General features: G+C 41.4%; 1 protein-coding gene across 3 annotated transcripts in view; it reads right to left on the minus strand.

Moving 5' to 3' along the window:
* Nucleotides 1-15,500, minus strand: part of CCSER1 (coiled-coil serine rich protein 1) — a 770,064-nt gene that overhangs the window by 634,302 nt on the left and 120,262 nt on the right. For all 3 annotated transcript variants that reach the window (XM_083367020.1, XM_083367021.1, XM_083367022.1), the window contains exon 2: nucleotides 2,237-3,549. In XM_083367020.1, coding sequence (XP_083223146.1) covers nucleotides 2,237-3,506 — 1,270 coding nt within the window. In that variant the 5' untranslated portion in view covers nucleotides 3,507-3,549. The remainder of the gene's footprint in view (nucleotides 1-2,236; nucleotides 3,550-15,500) is intronic.

The raw sequence follows: 15,500 nt of genomic DNA on the forward strand, positions 1-15,500 counted from the left end.
AAGGCGCCATGAACTAGCTTTAGTAATATTTCTGAACCCAGCCATTGTGACTTCTTCAAAAACAAAATGGTTAAAATAAATTTATGGCTTAATACAATGTGTAACACCAGCTGTAACTTCTTGAGAAGATAGCAAGAAGCAACAATGCAGTCTTACTCAATCTACTGCCTTTAATACTACTGGAATATTGGAACCATAGTTCTTTATTTTCTCTGAACGTGACCTAGTATCTTTCCTAGATATTTTGTAATTACAGTCCCAACACATCTAGTGAAGATGATTGTAACAAGTGTTTGGGATCCTTAAAGCACATCCTTAAAGTGTGATATTCATATGAAGTCTAAAGCACTTATTGCTTATAATTTTCAAAGCACTCGCATCCCTAATCTGTGGAAGCACACTTGTTAATCCCCTTGATTTCATCACAGGATTTGGGGTGATACACATAGGAATAAGAGCCTCGAGTGATGGTATAAACTAACATTCTTTCCCATGAAAATGAATTTTGTACTGAGACACCTAGCATCACTTTTATCATGTCACTATCCTAAGCTTTTATTAGTTCTACTGAATCTACTTTATCATGTGCAAAAGCAAGATACAAACATATCTAGGCATCAAATGTATTCTGTACATTCAGCTGAGATAATCAGTATGATCTAAAAACTTTGAAAATAGATTATGTCATTGTTGGTAGTAACACAGCTGTCTAAAACAATTTAGTGTAAGTAAACATTTTTTCAGCTTTGTAAGAAGAAATTCCAACACAAATGCCCCATATTTCAGCTGCTCTGATATAGGAATTGTAAGTTTTATATGCTTAAAATGTAGTCATTAACTTCCCAGTTAGGATTCCTCGATAATAAGTGATTAGCATAGCACAAGAGATCACTGGCACACCTATTCACAGGCCTTCTACACAACTTTTCATTTATATGGACTACGTTCCAATATCTGCAATTCAGTAAACCAAGTAAGTCTAACCATTTCTGGAATTGATTAGAGTCTGGATAGAAAAACATATTTTGATGAAGATGCAATAAGAATAAAATATATGTGTAACAAATACAAAATTAATGAATGTTAAAGAGCATGGAAAGAGGCAATGAGCAAGACAGTGTACTATAAATAGGATCACTAAAGCAGGAATATTACCATAGTGGGGGGGGGGATGGCAGAAGGGGGCATTATAATGAAGAAGTTGGGTAATATTATGCCAGTAATTGCACTGTAGTATGTGATACCCATAACTTTCAAAGGATAAGCAAAATGGATAATGGAATTTCAAGAATAGGTTAGAGATAAGCAAAAGGATGGAATTAGAAATCCGTGGAATATATTGAAGTAGAAACCCACTGTGTTATAAATCACAGTTAAAGTGGAAGAATGAAGTCAGTTTCATTTCTGATTATCATTTTCCTCCAATATATCTCTAGGAATTTCTGTCTGATTTTAAATGTGACCCCTTAAACCAACAAATTAAATAGGAAGGACTTCCAACAAATCTTTCTGAATGCTTATTTTAGGAGTAGCATTCATCACTATGTACAGGTTGTCCTCGACTTAAAACCAAAATTTCTGTTGCTAAGCGAGACCGTGGTTTTGTGAGTTTTGCCCCATTTTACGACACTTCCTGCCACAGTTGTTAAGTGAATCACTGCAGTTGTTAAATTAGTAACACGGTTGTTAAGTGAATCTGGCTTCCCCATTGACTTTGCTTGTCAGAAGGTCACAAAAGGGGATCACATGACCCTGGGACACTGCGACCGTCATAAATTCGAGTCAGTTGCCAAGCATCTGAATTTCGATCACGTGACCATGGAGCTGCTGCAACAGTTGTGAATAATGGTCATAAGTCACTTTTTCAGTGCTGTTGTAAATCGAGGAGTACCTGTACCTTTAAAACAAAACTAGTATTTTTTTACACCCAAATAATTTGGAAAGTAACACTGATCATTCATTTATAAGAACTCTCACTAGTAACTTAGAGCAGAGGTCCTCAACCTTGGCAACTTGACAAAGCTGGCTGAGAAATTCTGGGAGTTGAAGTCCAAAAGTCTTAAAGTTGCCAAGGATGAGGAACCCTGACTTAGAGAGCCCCAAAAGCATCATCTTCATGACATGCTAAGCATAAATGGTGCTATCTAAATATTATTCGTACATACAGTAATTGAAAGAAAACACACTTTTATAAATGAACATTTTTCAGAAGACAGCAACACTTGAACACACATACCCTTTGCGTGGTTTATTTCATTTGCCTGCTGTGTCTGAAAGGACTGAGGTTCAGAAGACAAAGGAGTGATCTTTGATTCAGTTTCTGGAAAGATTTCTCTAGCCTGTTCCGATATTCTTGCTTTTTGTTGGTCCCTCTGTAATCCCTGTGATTTTGGAGAACTTTCAACTATTTCTCCCTGGTTTAAGACAAAGGTTTTTAATTGTGCTTTAGCTCCTGAGTTTACATCTTCTAGATGGCTGGTCTGTTTCGCAAAGAGCTCTGGCAATAACACTTTTGTATGCTTTCGATTTGTATCAAGGATTTCTGAGAAACCGCTAGCTTCAGCGAGCAATACATTTCTAGCCCTATAAGTTTCGGCACAAGGGGAAATACTTTCTGTAAGGTTTGTTTTCCTTGAAAGAGGAGCAGCAGCAAAGGTTTGAGAGGTAGACACATTGTGGGCCAAGGCTTCTGGGTGCGTATTTCCACAGGTGGGCAGCCCATCAACCTCAGAAACAGAATCCTCAGTCAGTGCTAGAAACTCAGATGGTGTCTGTGCAGTTGTCAGATCAGCAGAAAGCAAAGAGCTGCCTATACATTCTGAAGGAGAAGACTTTGCAGACACGGGATCAGTTTCAACACTGGATTTAATTTCCAGCAAACAAGAAGATGGCTGAACACAGGAAACCGACTGACTCTGAGGGGCTGGCTTTGAGAATCTGTAGTGCGTTGAAAACGATTTGGGGAGAAGTTTCCTTGAGGAATGTTTAGCAGAAGACTTGCTTTGGGCCTCTGTAAAGCCAGAGTCATCGCCTTCGTTCTTCCCAGAACTTATGCAATTTATGAAAACGTTCTTATTAGTTGAGGGTTCCCTCCCTTTTTGAAAGTCCTCCGTCAAGGACCTCGTTATCTTTTTATTTCGACAACTTCCAAAACTGACAGAATGTCTGCCTCTGTTTTTCACGTGTTCTTCCAAACCGAGCTTTTGCAAAGTGTTGTGACCTGACTGTGCACCGTTCAAAATGCCCACATTCTGGCATGAAGAGTCCGTTTTCTGATCGCTCCCCTTTCTGTGGTGGAAGCTAATGGACGGCGTCCGGAAGAGGCTCTTGCGTTTGCCAGTGCTACCTGAGCTAGAGTTGGTGCTGGAGGGAGAAGAACTGTGAACGCCAACAGTACTGTTGGAAGTTGGTGATGACGGGAGGGAATCATGTCTTCGGTTAATACTTCTCCGGAATATTGGCAAACGGGAGACAATGATTGAACGCCTCGATCCTGAATCACCCATCAGGACCCTGTTGTGCTTGGCTAGGCCCAGCCAATATTAAAATCTGTTTGGATGGAAAAGAGACTATTATTATTTATTATGATGATACAAAAAAGACCAACAAATTCATAGACACATTTCAATTTCTTAGCTATAGAAATGGCATTCAGAATCAACACGCTTGGGGGGGGGAGGGAGAAGTGACAGTTTTTTTCTCTCTCTATGAATTACAGTTAATGCCTCACATTTCTGAGGTAATGAGGGACTGAAATCAAATTCCTCAAACCATGTTTTAATGCTAGGGTCATCAGAATGAACAGCTGCAAAATGGAACTGGAGGCAATTCGCCTCAGAAATCAGGCAGTCTTTGTTTAGTGAACCAAAATTGGGACCAGCAACTCAGTCATCAAACAAAGCAGCCACTAAGTCAAACCACAACTCTGTTTATGATCTTATTTCAGCTTTCCCTGGTGGCACAGTGGTTAGAATGCAGTATTGCAGGCAAACTCTGCCCACAGACTGGAATTCAATCCTGAAGGGTCTAAAGGTTGACTCAGCCTTCCATCCTTCCAAGGTCATAAAATGAGGACCCAGATTAGGGGCAATATGCTGATACTGTAAACAGCTCAGAGAGCGCTATAAAGCACTATGGGGTGGTATATAAATCTAAGAGCTATAGCACTCTGAAGGTCATAAATGTAAGGATTGGTTATAAATGTACTTTTTTATCACCATCATACCTGTGAAGAGTCACTATCTAAGGCAGGGGTAGGCAACCTCGGCTCTTTTATGACTCATGGACTTCAACTCCCAGAATTCCTGAGTCTGCTGACTCAGGAATTCTGGGAATTGAAGTCCATGAGTCATAAAAGAGCCGAGGTTGCCTACCCCTGATCTAAGGCAATCACTAAGCAAGGACTATCTGTACACATATTATAGACCAGTATCTACCTTGTCCTTGGAATCAGGCATCCAATTACCAGTATTTATTCCACAGTATTTATGTTATGCTTTTATCAACCATCTCTCTATATATCTAGTGTCAGAGGCCCTTGCCATACACCTGGCTCCAACAAGAAACACGCCGTTGAGTTCACAGGTGGTTGGTTTATTTACAGTACATTCTGGCATACAGTATTCAAACAAACAACGAACAAAGTCACCTCTGGGAGCAACCGCCTCCTAGCGCTCTAAATGAACACCTCCTGGCTGCCCCCGCCCCCCACCTAGCCAGCATCCGGCATGAGCGCTAGTATGGCAGCAAGGCAAGGAAGGAGGCAGGATTTCAGCTCCCCGCCGTTTCTCTGTGCCACTCAGCTGCTCGGCAGGACGGCCTTGCGGCTGCGTTCCACAGGGTCCCCCTTCCAGCATACAGGTATGAGGGAGGGAAAGGCTGTTGCTGCCATCTCTGCTGCTGGTCCCATACGCTGCCTCTGGATGCCCCCATCCAACGATCTTGCCTACCCCTCCCCCTTCCCATCAGTAGCAAGCCCAGAGGGGCTTGACAGGCAGCCCTCTCTATCAGGGCTCCACCCGGAAGGCAAGGAGAGACATGCAATTAGTCATTAACTACGGCGGTCAACCTGGTTAGCCTCCCCCTCTGTCTAAACTCCCTCCAGAAGCGTACGGTGAATTGCACCCCCCGGTCCAATATTAACTGCCGGGGCATGCTGTGCAGGTGGTACACCTATATGATGAACATCTTTGCTAACTTCCGAGTGGATGGCAACCCTTTGCATGGAATGAAACGGGCCTGCTTGGAAAATAGGTCAACCACCGTCCATATGACCGTGCACTCTTCTTTATCTCTGCTGCCTGCCTATTGGACCTGTTTTTTCCCTACTCATGGATGGAGAATGAGGAATTGTCCTTGCTCAACCTACCTTCCTTTCATCCATTTCAGAGTGTCCTGTGACACAAGGACTCACACACAGTCAATCAAAACCTCTGCTATCCTTCTAATAAAGCTATTTGTTTTAGCAAATATTTACTCTCCTTCATGATCTCTTATTTCAACCTTGCAAAGTTCATTTCCAGTTAGAAATTTTAATGGTCTTATGTGTTTATCTGAATAAGGAAATTATCATGTTTGTCTTCAGATTAATCTTGCAATGCAGTCTACCGAATACACATTTGAATGGAAATTAGTTATTACAGGACACTCCCACCTTGAGTTTACTTGCTCTGATTGTGCAGTTGGACAGTGAAAAGCATGATAAATCTATTACATCTAAATAAATGCCTATGTAAACAAACCTTGGTGTTTTCATAGAAAATGGATTAGGAACCCAATTCCAGTCCAAATTTGATAGTGTAAACCTTAAATCAGTATGCACAGTGTGTTTCCACCAAGCCAAAATGAAGATCTTTTTCCTGTTCTCCAAGCCACCAATGTTTAATAAACTTTCTGCATGTGAGATTTACAGAGACCACCATAATACACAGGTTATCAAGCAATGGACAGTCATAATGCAAGACTGATGTGATGTTCAGCATTGTTTGGCTTAGTAGCTATGCAGACCTGCTCTTTTGGATAGAATCAATCCAAAAATCACTGCTGGGGGAAAAAAAACAGAATTTACTTTGCTAAGCTCTGGAATCTCTTTTATTTCCCACTGAAGAAATTAACATTATGTTAAAGATTTTCATATTCTGGTTTCCCATCATGATCACTCATCTTTATGGCACTTCTCTGTGTACACTGCTTTGCATCTTTTAAATATTCTCATAAAAAATCTTAACGGATAAACAGGCTGAAATAGCATACTTTCCAAGAAACCCCACAGCTAACTAGGGGTTTGAATTAATGCAAGACACCAAACAATATTGTCATGAAGCTCTTTCACTGACTGTCACAAGATTTCCCCAGTTGTTCATCTGCCAATTCCAACATAGTAATTACTCTCTGCTTTTTTTTAATTCCACAAATTTCATTTTCATATCGTATATTGAAATCCCTATGTAATCTATGTTGTTTCGGAAGAGGGGGTTTATCTGTATGCCTCAAGTTATTGCTTGTGTTTTGGTTTTTTTTTTTTTGCAGCTAAATAATTTTATATAAATCACTGTAACCCTGTGGGCAGATCTATCCATAAAACAAGCACTGCTAATCCCCCTGGAGACTACCACAAGGGAAAGACAGCATAAAGGTAAGTTTGGGAAAACAGAAGGACTCAAAGGCCGTAAGAGAGACAGCCTGTTGTTACAAAGCCATTCAGTCCATATCCTTGTTCAATACTCACTATACTGATTTTTCATTTAGTTCCCTGGTGATAGTCAAGGAATGCTTTATTATTACCCAAAGACAGAAATTTAAAATGACAATAATACAAGACACAATAAAACAGGCAGTAATATAAAAGCAAGAGAAGATTACTCTATGTATCCCATCTGTAAGATAATTACAATTTGGCTTGCGTCCCTCATTATCCAAGGATGCATTCTAGATGTCACCATACAGCATTTTGCCATGTTACAAATACCCAGACAATGTGCACCTGATTGATGGATTGATTGGCTGTGTATGTGTGCGCCATGCAAGCAAGCAAAGCCTCACCCGCAGATGCAGGCAGCCTATGAAACCATACCTGACCACAGTCCACAGAAAAACTTCTCTCCATGGAACCGGTCCCTGGTGCCCAAAAGGTTGGGGGCTGCTCTGTTAAACCATGACATCATTTTACAAAAATAAAGCCAAAATGGAAAAGTCAAGTGTGTGAAAATGCAAGTACACCTTATGATTCAACAGTTTGTAGAACCACCTTTAGCAGCAACAACTTGAAGTATCTGTATGACTTTATCAGTCTCTCACACTGTTGTTGAGGAATCCTCTTTTACAACATTGCTTCAGTTCACTGAGCATTTGTTTATGCACAACTCTCTTGAGGTCCCTGGCTGCTACTTAGCCTCATCATACCTATGGATACAGTTAGGGCAGGAGTAGGCAACCTTGGCTCTTTTATGACTTGTAGACTTCAACTCCCAGAATTCCTGAGCGAGCCATACTTACTTCACACATGGCTTCTCCATTTTGCCTTTCTTTTTATAAAAGAAACACATAATACCCTTTCCTTTCAGTTTTTTTCCACAATAACCCAATGAAGCAGTTTGAGATCCAACTGTGCAATCTTTTGGCACTCTACACAGAGAACTTTATCAAGGGTCAGTTTTATCCCGGGGGCCAAAGCAAAGAAATCCTTGAAAGCAATTTATTTTTTTTGTCAAACTGAATGCCAATGGTAAAAACATTGCAAAAAACATTCTCAACACATTTCGAAGGAAGAAATTGTTGTTGTTAGTTGCGAAGTCGTGTCCGACCCATCGCGACCCTATGGACAATGTTCCTCCAGGCTTTCCTGTCCTCCACCATCTTCTGGAGTCCATTTAAGCTCACGCCTACTGCTTCAGTGACTCCATCCAGCCACCTCATTCCCTGTCCTCCCCTTCTTCTATTGCCCTCAATCTTTCCCAGCATTAGGCTCTTCTCCAGTGAGTCCTTCCTTCTCATTAGGTGGCCAAAGTATTTGAGTTTTAGCTTCAGGATCTGGCCTTCTAAAGAGCAGTCAGGGTTGATCTCCTCTAGGACTCACCGGTTTGATCGCCTTGCAGTCCAAGGGACTCGCAGGAGTCTTCTCCAGCACCAGAGTTCAAAGGCCTCAATTCTTTGGTGCTCAGCCTTTTTTATGGTCCAACTTTCACTGCCATACATTGCAACTGGGAAGACCATAGCCTTGACTATACGCACTTTTGTTGACAGGGTGATGTCTCTGCTTTTTAGTGAGCTGTCTAGATTTGCCATGGCTTTCCTCCCAGGAGCAAGCGTCTTTTAATTTCTTGGCTACAGTCCCCATCTGCAGTGATCTTGGAGCCCAGGAAAATAAAATCTGTCACTACCTCCATTTCTTCCCCATCTATTTGCCAGGAATTGAGAGGGCCAGATGCCATGATCTTGGTTTTCTTAATGTTTAGTTTCAACCCATGTTTTGCACTCTCCTTCTTCACTCGCAACAAGAGGCTCTTTAGTTCCTCTTCACTTTCTGCCATTAGAGTGGTATCATCTGCATATCTTAGGTTGTTGATATTTCTTCCGGCAATCTTAATTCCAACTTTTGATTCATCTAGCCCTGCCTTTCTCATGATGTGCTCTGCATACAAGTTAAATAGGCAAGGCGACAGTATACAGCCTTGCCGGACTCCTTTCCCAATTTGGAACCAATCAGTGGTTCCGTGTCCAGTTCTCACTGTTGCTTCTTGTCCCGCATATAGCTTTCTCAGAAAGAAATTACACAGAGACAAACTGTGCAGATGGAGGCAACTGCTATTCTATTAAGGATTTTTTTGCCATATGTATGATTTCAATACTGAATTTTCTTCTATATATGGCACACATATTTTGCATTTTTACAGTACAAATTCATTTTGCAATCCACCATGGGAGAAGAAGAATTACACATTCAATAAAATAAACAGAACTAATTTGAAAGCAACCTACAAATAACATTTAACAAAATCTAAAATCCCTGATCTGACGAAACATACATACCAAATCGCTGATCTTCAGCAAAATTTGTGGAAAAGCTACGGTCCCATTTTTTTCCAGAGCTGACTCTGCTGGTTCAGCTTACTCAAGAAACAATGGGCTCCCTTGGACACATTTTTTTTCCTAGCCATAATTATTTTTATGCATGCAGAACCAAAAGGCAGAATTACAACTCCAAGGGAAAAAAGAAAATGAAGCTCTAACTTTTAGCTGATATTCCATCAGAATCCCCATATAATAGCATAATTTATATAAACATAACAATACACTGGCTGAATCACAGGAAGTTGTATTCCAGCATCGAGTTTGCTTCTCCCTGCCCATGCACCCATTCACACATAATAAAACAAATGCTCATTGCATTGGCAAAATACCTTGCATGAGAAAAAAACTGTGCTTGGGGAAAAATAAGGGGGGGGTTGCATAAGGACAACATTTGTAGAGGTTGAAGCTTATGCCACTACGGTTGATAAACTCAATCTAGCACAGGGGTGTCAAACTCAATTTCATTGAGGGCCACATCAGCATTGTGGTTGCTCTCGAGGAGGGGGACAGGTGAGTGTGCCTAGGATGGGTGTGGCCTACTGGGTGGGCATGGCCAGCTTGACATCACTCACTTCAGTGGTGCCTGGGCAGGACTGGGGCAGATCTTAGTGTCCGACGGAGGAGGATGGGACCGGGCTGCACGTTGAGACATGGTCCCTCCCACCCTCCCTTCCTTCCTTTATTCTTTCCTCCCTCCCTCCCTCCCTCCCTCCCTCCATTCCTTCCTCCCTCTCTTCCTTCCTTCCTTCCTTCCTTCCTGTTCCTTCCTTCTTCCCTCCCACCCTCCATTCCTTCCTCCCTGTTCCTTCTTTCCTCCCTCCCTTTTTCGCTCTCTCCTCCCACTCTCCCTTCCTTCCTCCATTCCTTCCTTCCTTCCTCTCACCCTCCGTTCCTTTTTCCCTGTTCCTTCCTCTGTTCCTTCCTCCCTCCCTCCCTCCCTCCATTCCTTCCTTCACCTTCTCATCTCTTTCCTTCCCCCACGCTCAGGAAGGGGTGATGGGAGGGGGAGAGATTGTCAGCACTAATATGCTGCTGCCAGCCATTCCTATACCATGTGGGTGGGCAGGGGCAGTCCCATTAAAAGGGATGTCTTGTGGCTGCGAGGCTGGAGTTGCTAGGGTGGGTGGGGTGGGGTTGATCTACAACCTGGTTGCATCCATCAAAGCCAAAACATGCTCAGCCTAAGATCCACTGGAACCAGCAAGGAGCTGCCCCACCACCTCTGTCCTGCCCCCGGGTGTGCGCACAGGAGACAGCCAGTGCTGGCGTCCTGGCTGAAGTCAGCCTGCAGGACAAGACAGCCAGTAGGGATGCCAGACTCCACTTGTGTGTGCATCCAGGGAGCAGGGTGTGGCTTCCCCATGGATTTAACGCTGAGCATGTTCTGGCTTTGATGGATGCAACCAGGTTGTAGATCAGCACCTGGTCAGCCTGGGCTGGGCTGGGCCGTCTACCTTTTGAAAATCTCCACCTCATACCTGGATAGGCAAATAGAGGTGAATGACCACTCATTCAACAACTGTTCAAACTTGCAACACTGCTGAACAAGTGGTCCTTACAGCCAGTCCTCAGAGTCCTCAGCTATGGCAGCTTTAACATGATCACAATCTGGGCAGGTGGAGTCCAGTTTGCAATTACAATGTCACAGTGTTCTGCAGTCACATGGCCACAATTTGTTACCTTCTTTGCCAGCTTCCGATAAACAGAGTCAGTTGGGGACAGGAGGTTGCAAAGGGTAACCATGTGAGTTCCTCACTTAATGGCCCAGAGTGATTTGCTTAATGACAGTAACTGGAAGTGCTATAACTTTGATCACTAAACAGTGCAGTCACATAGCACTATATTTTACGACTGTGTTGCTGAGCAACTCTAATTCCAGTCCCAATTGTCATCATTAAGCATAGGCCACCTGTAATTCATCCTTGTGGCTTCCATGTTGTCAATATAACTTTTTACAGCATGTATTTGCTAACTGTACTCTGCAGTATGTTGACTTCACAGCCAATAAACACAGGCTTATTGTCATAATAGAGTTCAAATTGAGCACATGCTGAATTTCTGATTTAGCCAGACATCCTCCAAAATACTGCATCCTGTTCTGGATATTTAATATTAAGATCATATTCATAAATCTATGTGACTGAGATCAAGTAAATAGCATTTGAAGCACCTTTGATGGTTGTCATTATCAAGTAACTGAAGGACTCTCACACTGAAATTGTTTGATAGTACTTGAAAGAATACACGCTTCTTAGAGAATTAAATTAATGAAGTGAAGCGGTCAAAGTTATCAGAAGCAAAATAAATATTTGCTTATAAGATTGTGTCTCTCAGGCTAAATTACACAATAAGGTCTCGGTGCCCAAGAAGGTAAGCAGTATTCAGAATACACATGCAAATGACATGAAGAAGACTTCATGAGACAAACATATTCCTCCACCTTTAAAAGTGTCTTACTTTTCCCTTCATTTTTTACACGTAGCAAAGCAGGGATGTTGATAACATAGCAGAAACTCTATCCTTTGTATATTTGATGCATGTACATGTACCAAACAGAATGAGGCATCAATTCTTTAATCACCATCTTGAATTTTCTGATCCTCCCCTCACCGATTGAAGGGGAGGGGAAAAGTCACAGGAGAGTCATTGCTCATAGTCATTGGGAGCCAGTTTGGCCTAATGATTTATGAATATTATCTTAACATTAAATATCCAGAACAGAATGCAGAATTTTGGAAGATGCCTGGTTAAATCTGAAGTTCAGCATGTGGTCAGTGTTCAGTTCAAATTCTATATGACAATAAACCTGTGTTTATTGGCTGCCAAGCCAACATACTACAGAATACAGTTAACATATAAATGCTGTAAAAAGCTCCAGGCTAGAAACCAGGAGACTGTGAGTTCTAGTCCCATCTTAAACATGAAAGCCAACTAGGTGACTTTGGGCCAGTCATTGTCTCTCAGCCCAACCCGCTTTACAGGGTCGTTGCTGTGGCAAAAATAGGAGAAGGAAGTGTGTTGGAAATGTTCACTACCTTGAGTTATTTGTAAAATGGATAAAGGAAGGATTAAATAAATGAATTGTCCTCCAGTGATTAAAGGTAGACTTGAACCTGGGCTCAGAAGTGCCACTTCTATTCCTTAAACATTCTGGGTTTTTTCAGTTCAACTAAAAGACTTCATGATCCTTTTCTATCTTCTAGCTTACCAAATTGATGAACTGAATGAACTGGACACAATAATTCATCTGCTTGGGTTTTTTTTCCTTGCAGGATGCATCCCACTATCTTTAACCATAACACACTGCCAGAAGGAAGAATGAGAGTCTCTCTACATTCCAGTAGTAAGCAGTGAGGAAAAATACAGAATGCAACAAAACTCCTTTTAATATCATGCAAAGAGCCCTAACAGAATTTCTCTCTCAAAACTATTGACATTCTTCAAGAGAGATATCCATAGGAAATGAAGTTGCATGGCTGAAATCCAAACTGTTGCTTCTTTATCCTATTAGATGCTACAAAGAACAGCAGGAACGATTTAGTAGCAAGAATCCACTGGATCCCTTGCTTAGGCCAGTGAGAAAAACAGATAGTCCAGTTAATATGGGATTAAAGAAGAGATTTCAGATTAGGAGAATAAAGGAAGTCCTCAGATCAAAGGGGGTACAGGTAGGGAATTTAATGTACCCACTGTATGCACAAGAGGCCTTATGCACTAATATATTGTCAGGTACAAAGAATCAGGACCACGCGTTAAGTTCCGATTTTTTATTGCTCATACCTATACACAAGAATCTAGCCAACCAAACGGTCAGCACTAAATTGGCTCTAAATGGGAGTTAGTGGAATTCAAGAGGGATTGGACTTAGATTGCTTGTGGGAACATACTGACTCCAGACTGATTCCTCTTTTGACTCCACCCCCCAGGCTCTGCCTGTCCTTCTCCTATGCATATTTAGTTTCACAACCTTACAATCATAAATGCAGTAATGCTCATTTAAATGCATCCTCTCCCCCCCCTCCTGTTTTGTAAAAAATCTAGATGGCAGCACAGACTTAGATGATGACATCTTTGGTAACCCTAATAAAAAGTAATCCTAGTAGAAAGACTGTGCAATAATGCACAGGATAGCTTTCCTGTCTGGTCAACATCTTGTGTACATCTGCTGGGAGTTTCCCATTCAAACATCGCCCAAATGTAATCCTACCTGATTTTTGTTTTGTGCTTTTTTCCAAGTAAGAAAAGCTGACTAAGTGGGATTACCTGTTCTAGTCAGCAAGGCAGGGAGAAGGGGTTATGTAATCCCATGTGAAGAGTTCAATCAAAATTATCCTAATGTCAGGTGCAAGAAAGCAGAAATGACCCAAGGAGTTTATCCGAGTAGTATATTTATTCCCTCTGGGATATTGACAGGAATCTGACCAGACTAATGCACTCGCTACAGAACTACCACATAAACACTGCAAAGTTTAGGGAGAATCTCCTTTCAGCAGCTTCCTCTTTATCAGTGATTCAAAGCTGTTGTTGTGATTCAGGGTCAGCCTGTGGGTTCGGCAGTTGGGTCGGACGACTCAGAGGAGGAGGAGGAGGGGGGTGTTGAAGAACTTGCTGAGGGGATTGGACAGCTTGATGAGAGCCCCCAGCCAGGCCCCTCTCATCTGGTCACGACGCAGACCCAGCTGTGTGAGCCTGACAGCGTGGATGAAGATGACCCACAGCTGGCCCTGTTCAAGGACGCCCGACGCAGGATGCAGTCAGTCAGGAGTAAACAGAGGAAGGCAATGGGGCACCTCGGAAGGAGGCACAGAGAGGCCATGCCCTGAACTGTATTTAAGGGGAATGTGTGGGAGGGCTGGTTTGCTGAAGGCAACCGCTTGGAAAGTTCCTGTTTCATAGCTCCTGTTTCATGGTTGGTGTCTTGTCTTGCTCTGTTTTATGTGAATAAATTTGGCAGGCTTTATTCCAGCCTCTTGCCGTTTGTAAAGGGGTTGTCCCTGCTTTTGCTGCAGGTCCGGTAGCAGGCTGGTACAGAACAGCTGGTCCACTTTCCACTTCTCATGTAATTCTGCTCTCGATTGCGCCACACCTATGCTTATTAAAAAGAAAGTAAGGACACAATTGCTATCTTAGTTTTAAACATTATCAGATATGGTTTGCTCTCTTGCCAGATGAAAGCTCTGTTTCAACAATAGAAGTATCCTCTCTATCTTTATCTCTTTCTCATCTCTATCTCTGTCTCTACAGTATAAAATTTCATGTTCCATAGTCTTGAAAAGTCCAAGAAACATTGGTTTGGGTAAATTTTGAATATGATGTTTTTATTCTTATAATAATGAAGTTATTTTGCAGACATGATTGCTCCTACGGCTAAAAACAAAAAACAAAACCATGTTGCCTTTTTGTTTCATTTGCTTTATTTTTGTTTTAATGAATGTTTTTTTTAAAAAAAAAATCAAAAGGCTTTTTTTCTTTCTAATAGAAAAGGAAAATCAACAGAGTGGGTTAGAGATTCTAATCTTATTAACACTATTGTTCTTACTAGTTTCAGCAATTCATACAAATCATTTAAGCAAGAGATCTGATCTTTTTTTTCTTTTTTTTTGAATTGGATAAAGAGACAAAATAGTGGCTTAGCTGCATTGTTTGATTCATTAATTTCTCTGACAGTGTTTCAAAAGTACTCTTAATTGTATGCAATTTTGTATCTAAGAAAGCCAGGCTGATTTTGATCAGGCCCATTGTGGATGATAAATTTGAAAACACCTAAAGAGAGAAAATTAATGAACATTTTTTGTTTTTACAAAAGTACATTTAATTGCCAAGTATGATTAATAAAGGATTATATGCTGAAAGGCCATGAGAGCTAAGCCTTAGCACAACATGACACTGAATTAATGCAAATCGATAAGACACAAAAGTAGACAAAACACTTTCTCCCCCCCCCAGCGAACCACTAGCAATTTTTAGATGACATTTACATAAAATCGGTATTCTTTTGAATAACTGTACAAGAATAGAAAAATAATTGAACTTAAAAATCAATGCTAGCAATATCAAAGTAGGCTAAGGTTAGGTACCTCTGAACTCTTCTCTGTAGTCACATTAAGACACATCCCACAACAATTATAGTCTACGCTATTTTGTCAGCATGATTCTAATGTTGATTTGAGTTGAGTTGATTTGGGTTTCCAGATGAGCTAGAAAGAAAAACAGCCTGTCCCAGGATTTTTGTTTTTTGTTCTTACCTATTATGTAAATATTGAACATTAACAAATGTAAGTGCAGAGATGTAGGCAAAAAACAAGTCCAGAAAGAAAATCACTAAAGCTTGCAGCTATAGTTATCAAGCCAGAGTTACCATCAGCTTGCTCCCTCCCCTCCCCTCTCCTTGGTTAGAAAGTTTGAAATGTCAAAACATTTGCAAACACAGG

Source organism: Vipera ursinii (genome assembly GCF_947247035.1).
Source record: "Vipera ursinii genome assembly, chromosome: 7".
Lineage (NCBI taxonomy): Eukaryota > Metazoa > Chordata > Lepidosauria > Squamata > Viperidae > Vipera > Vipera ursinii.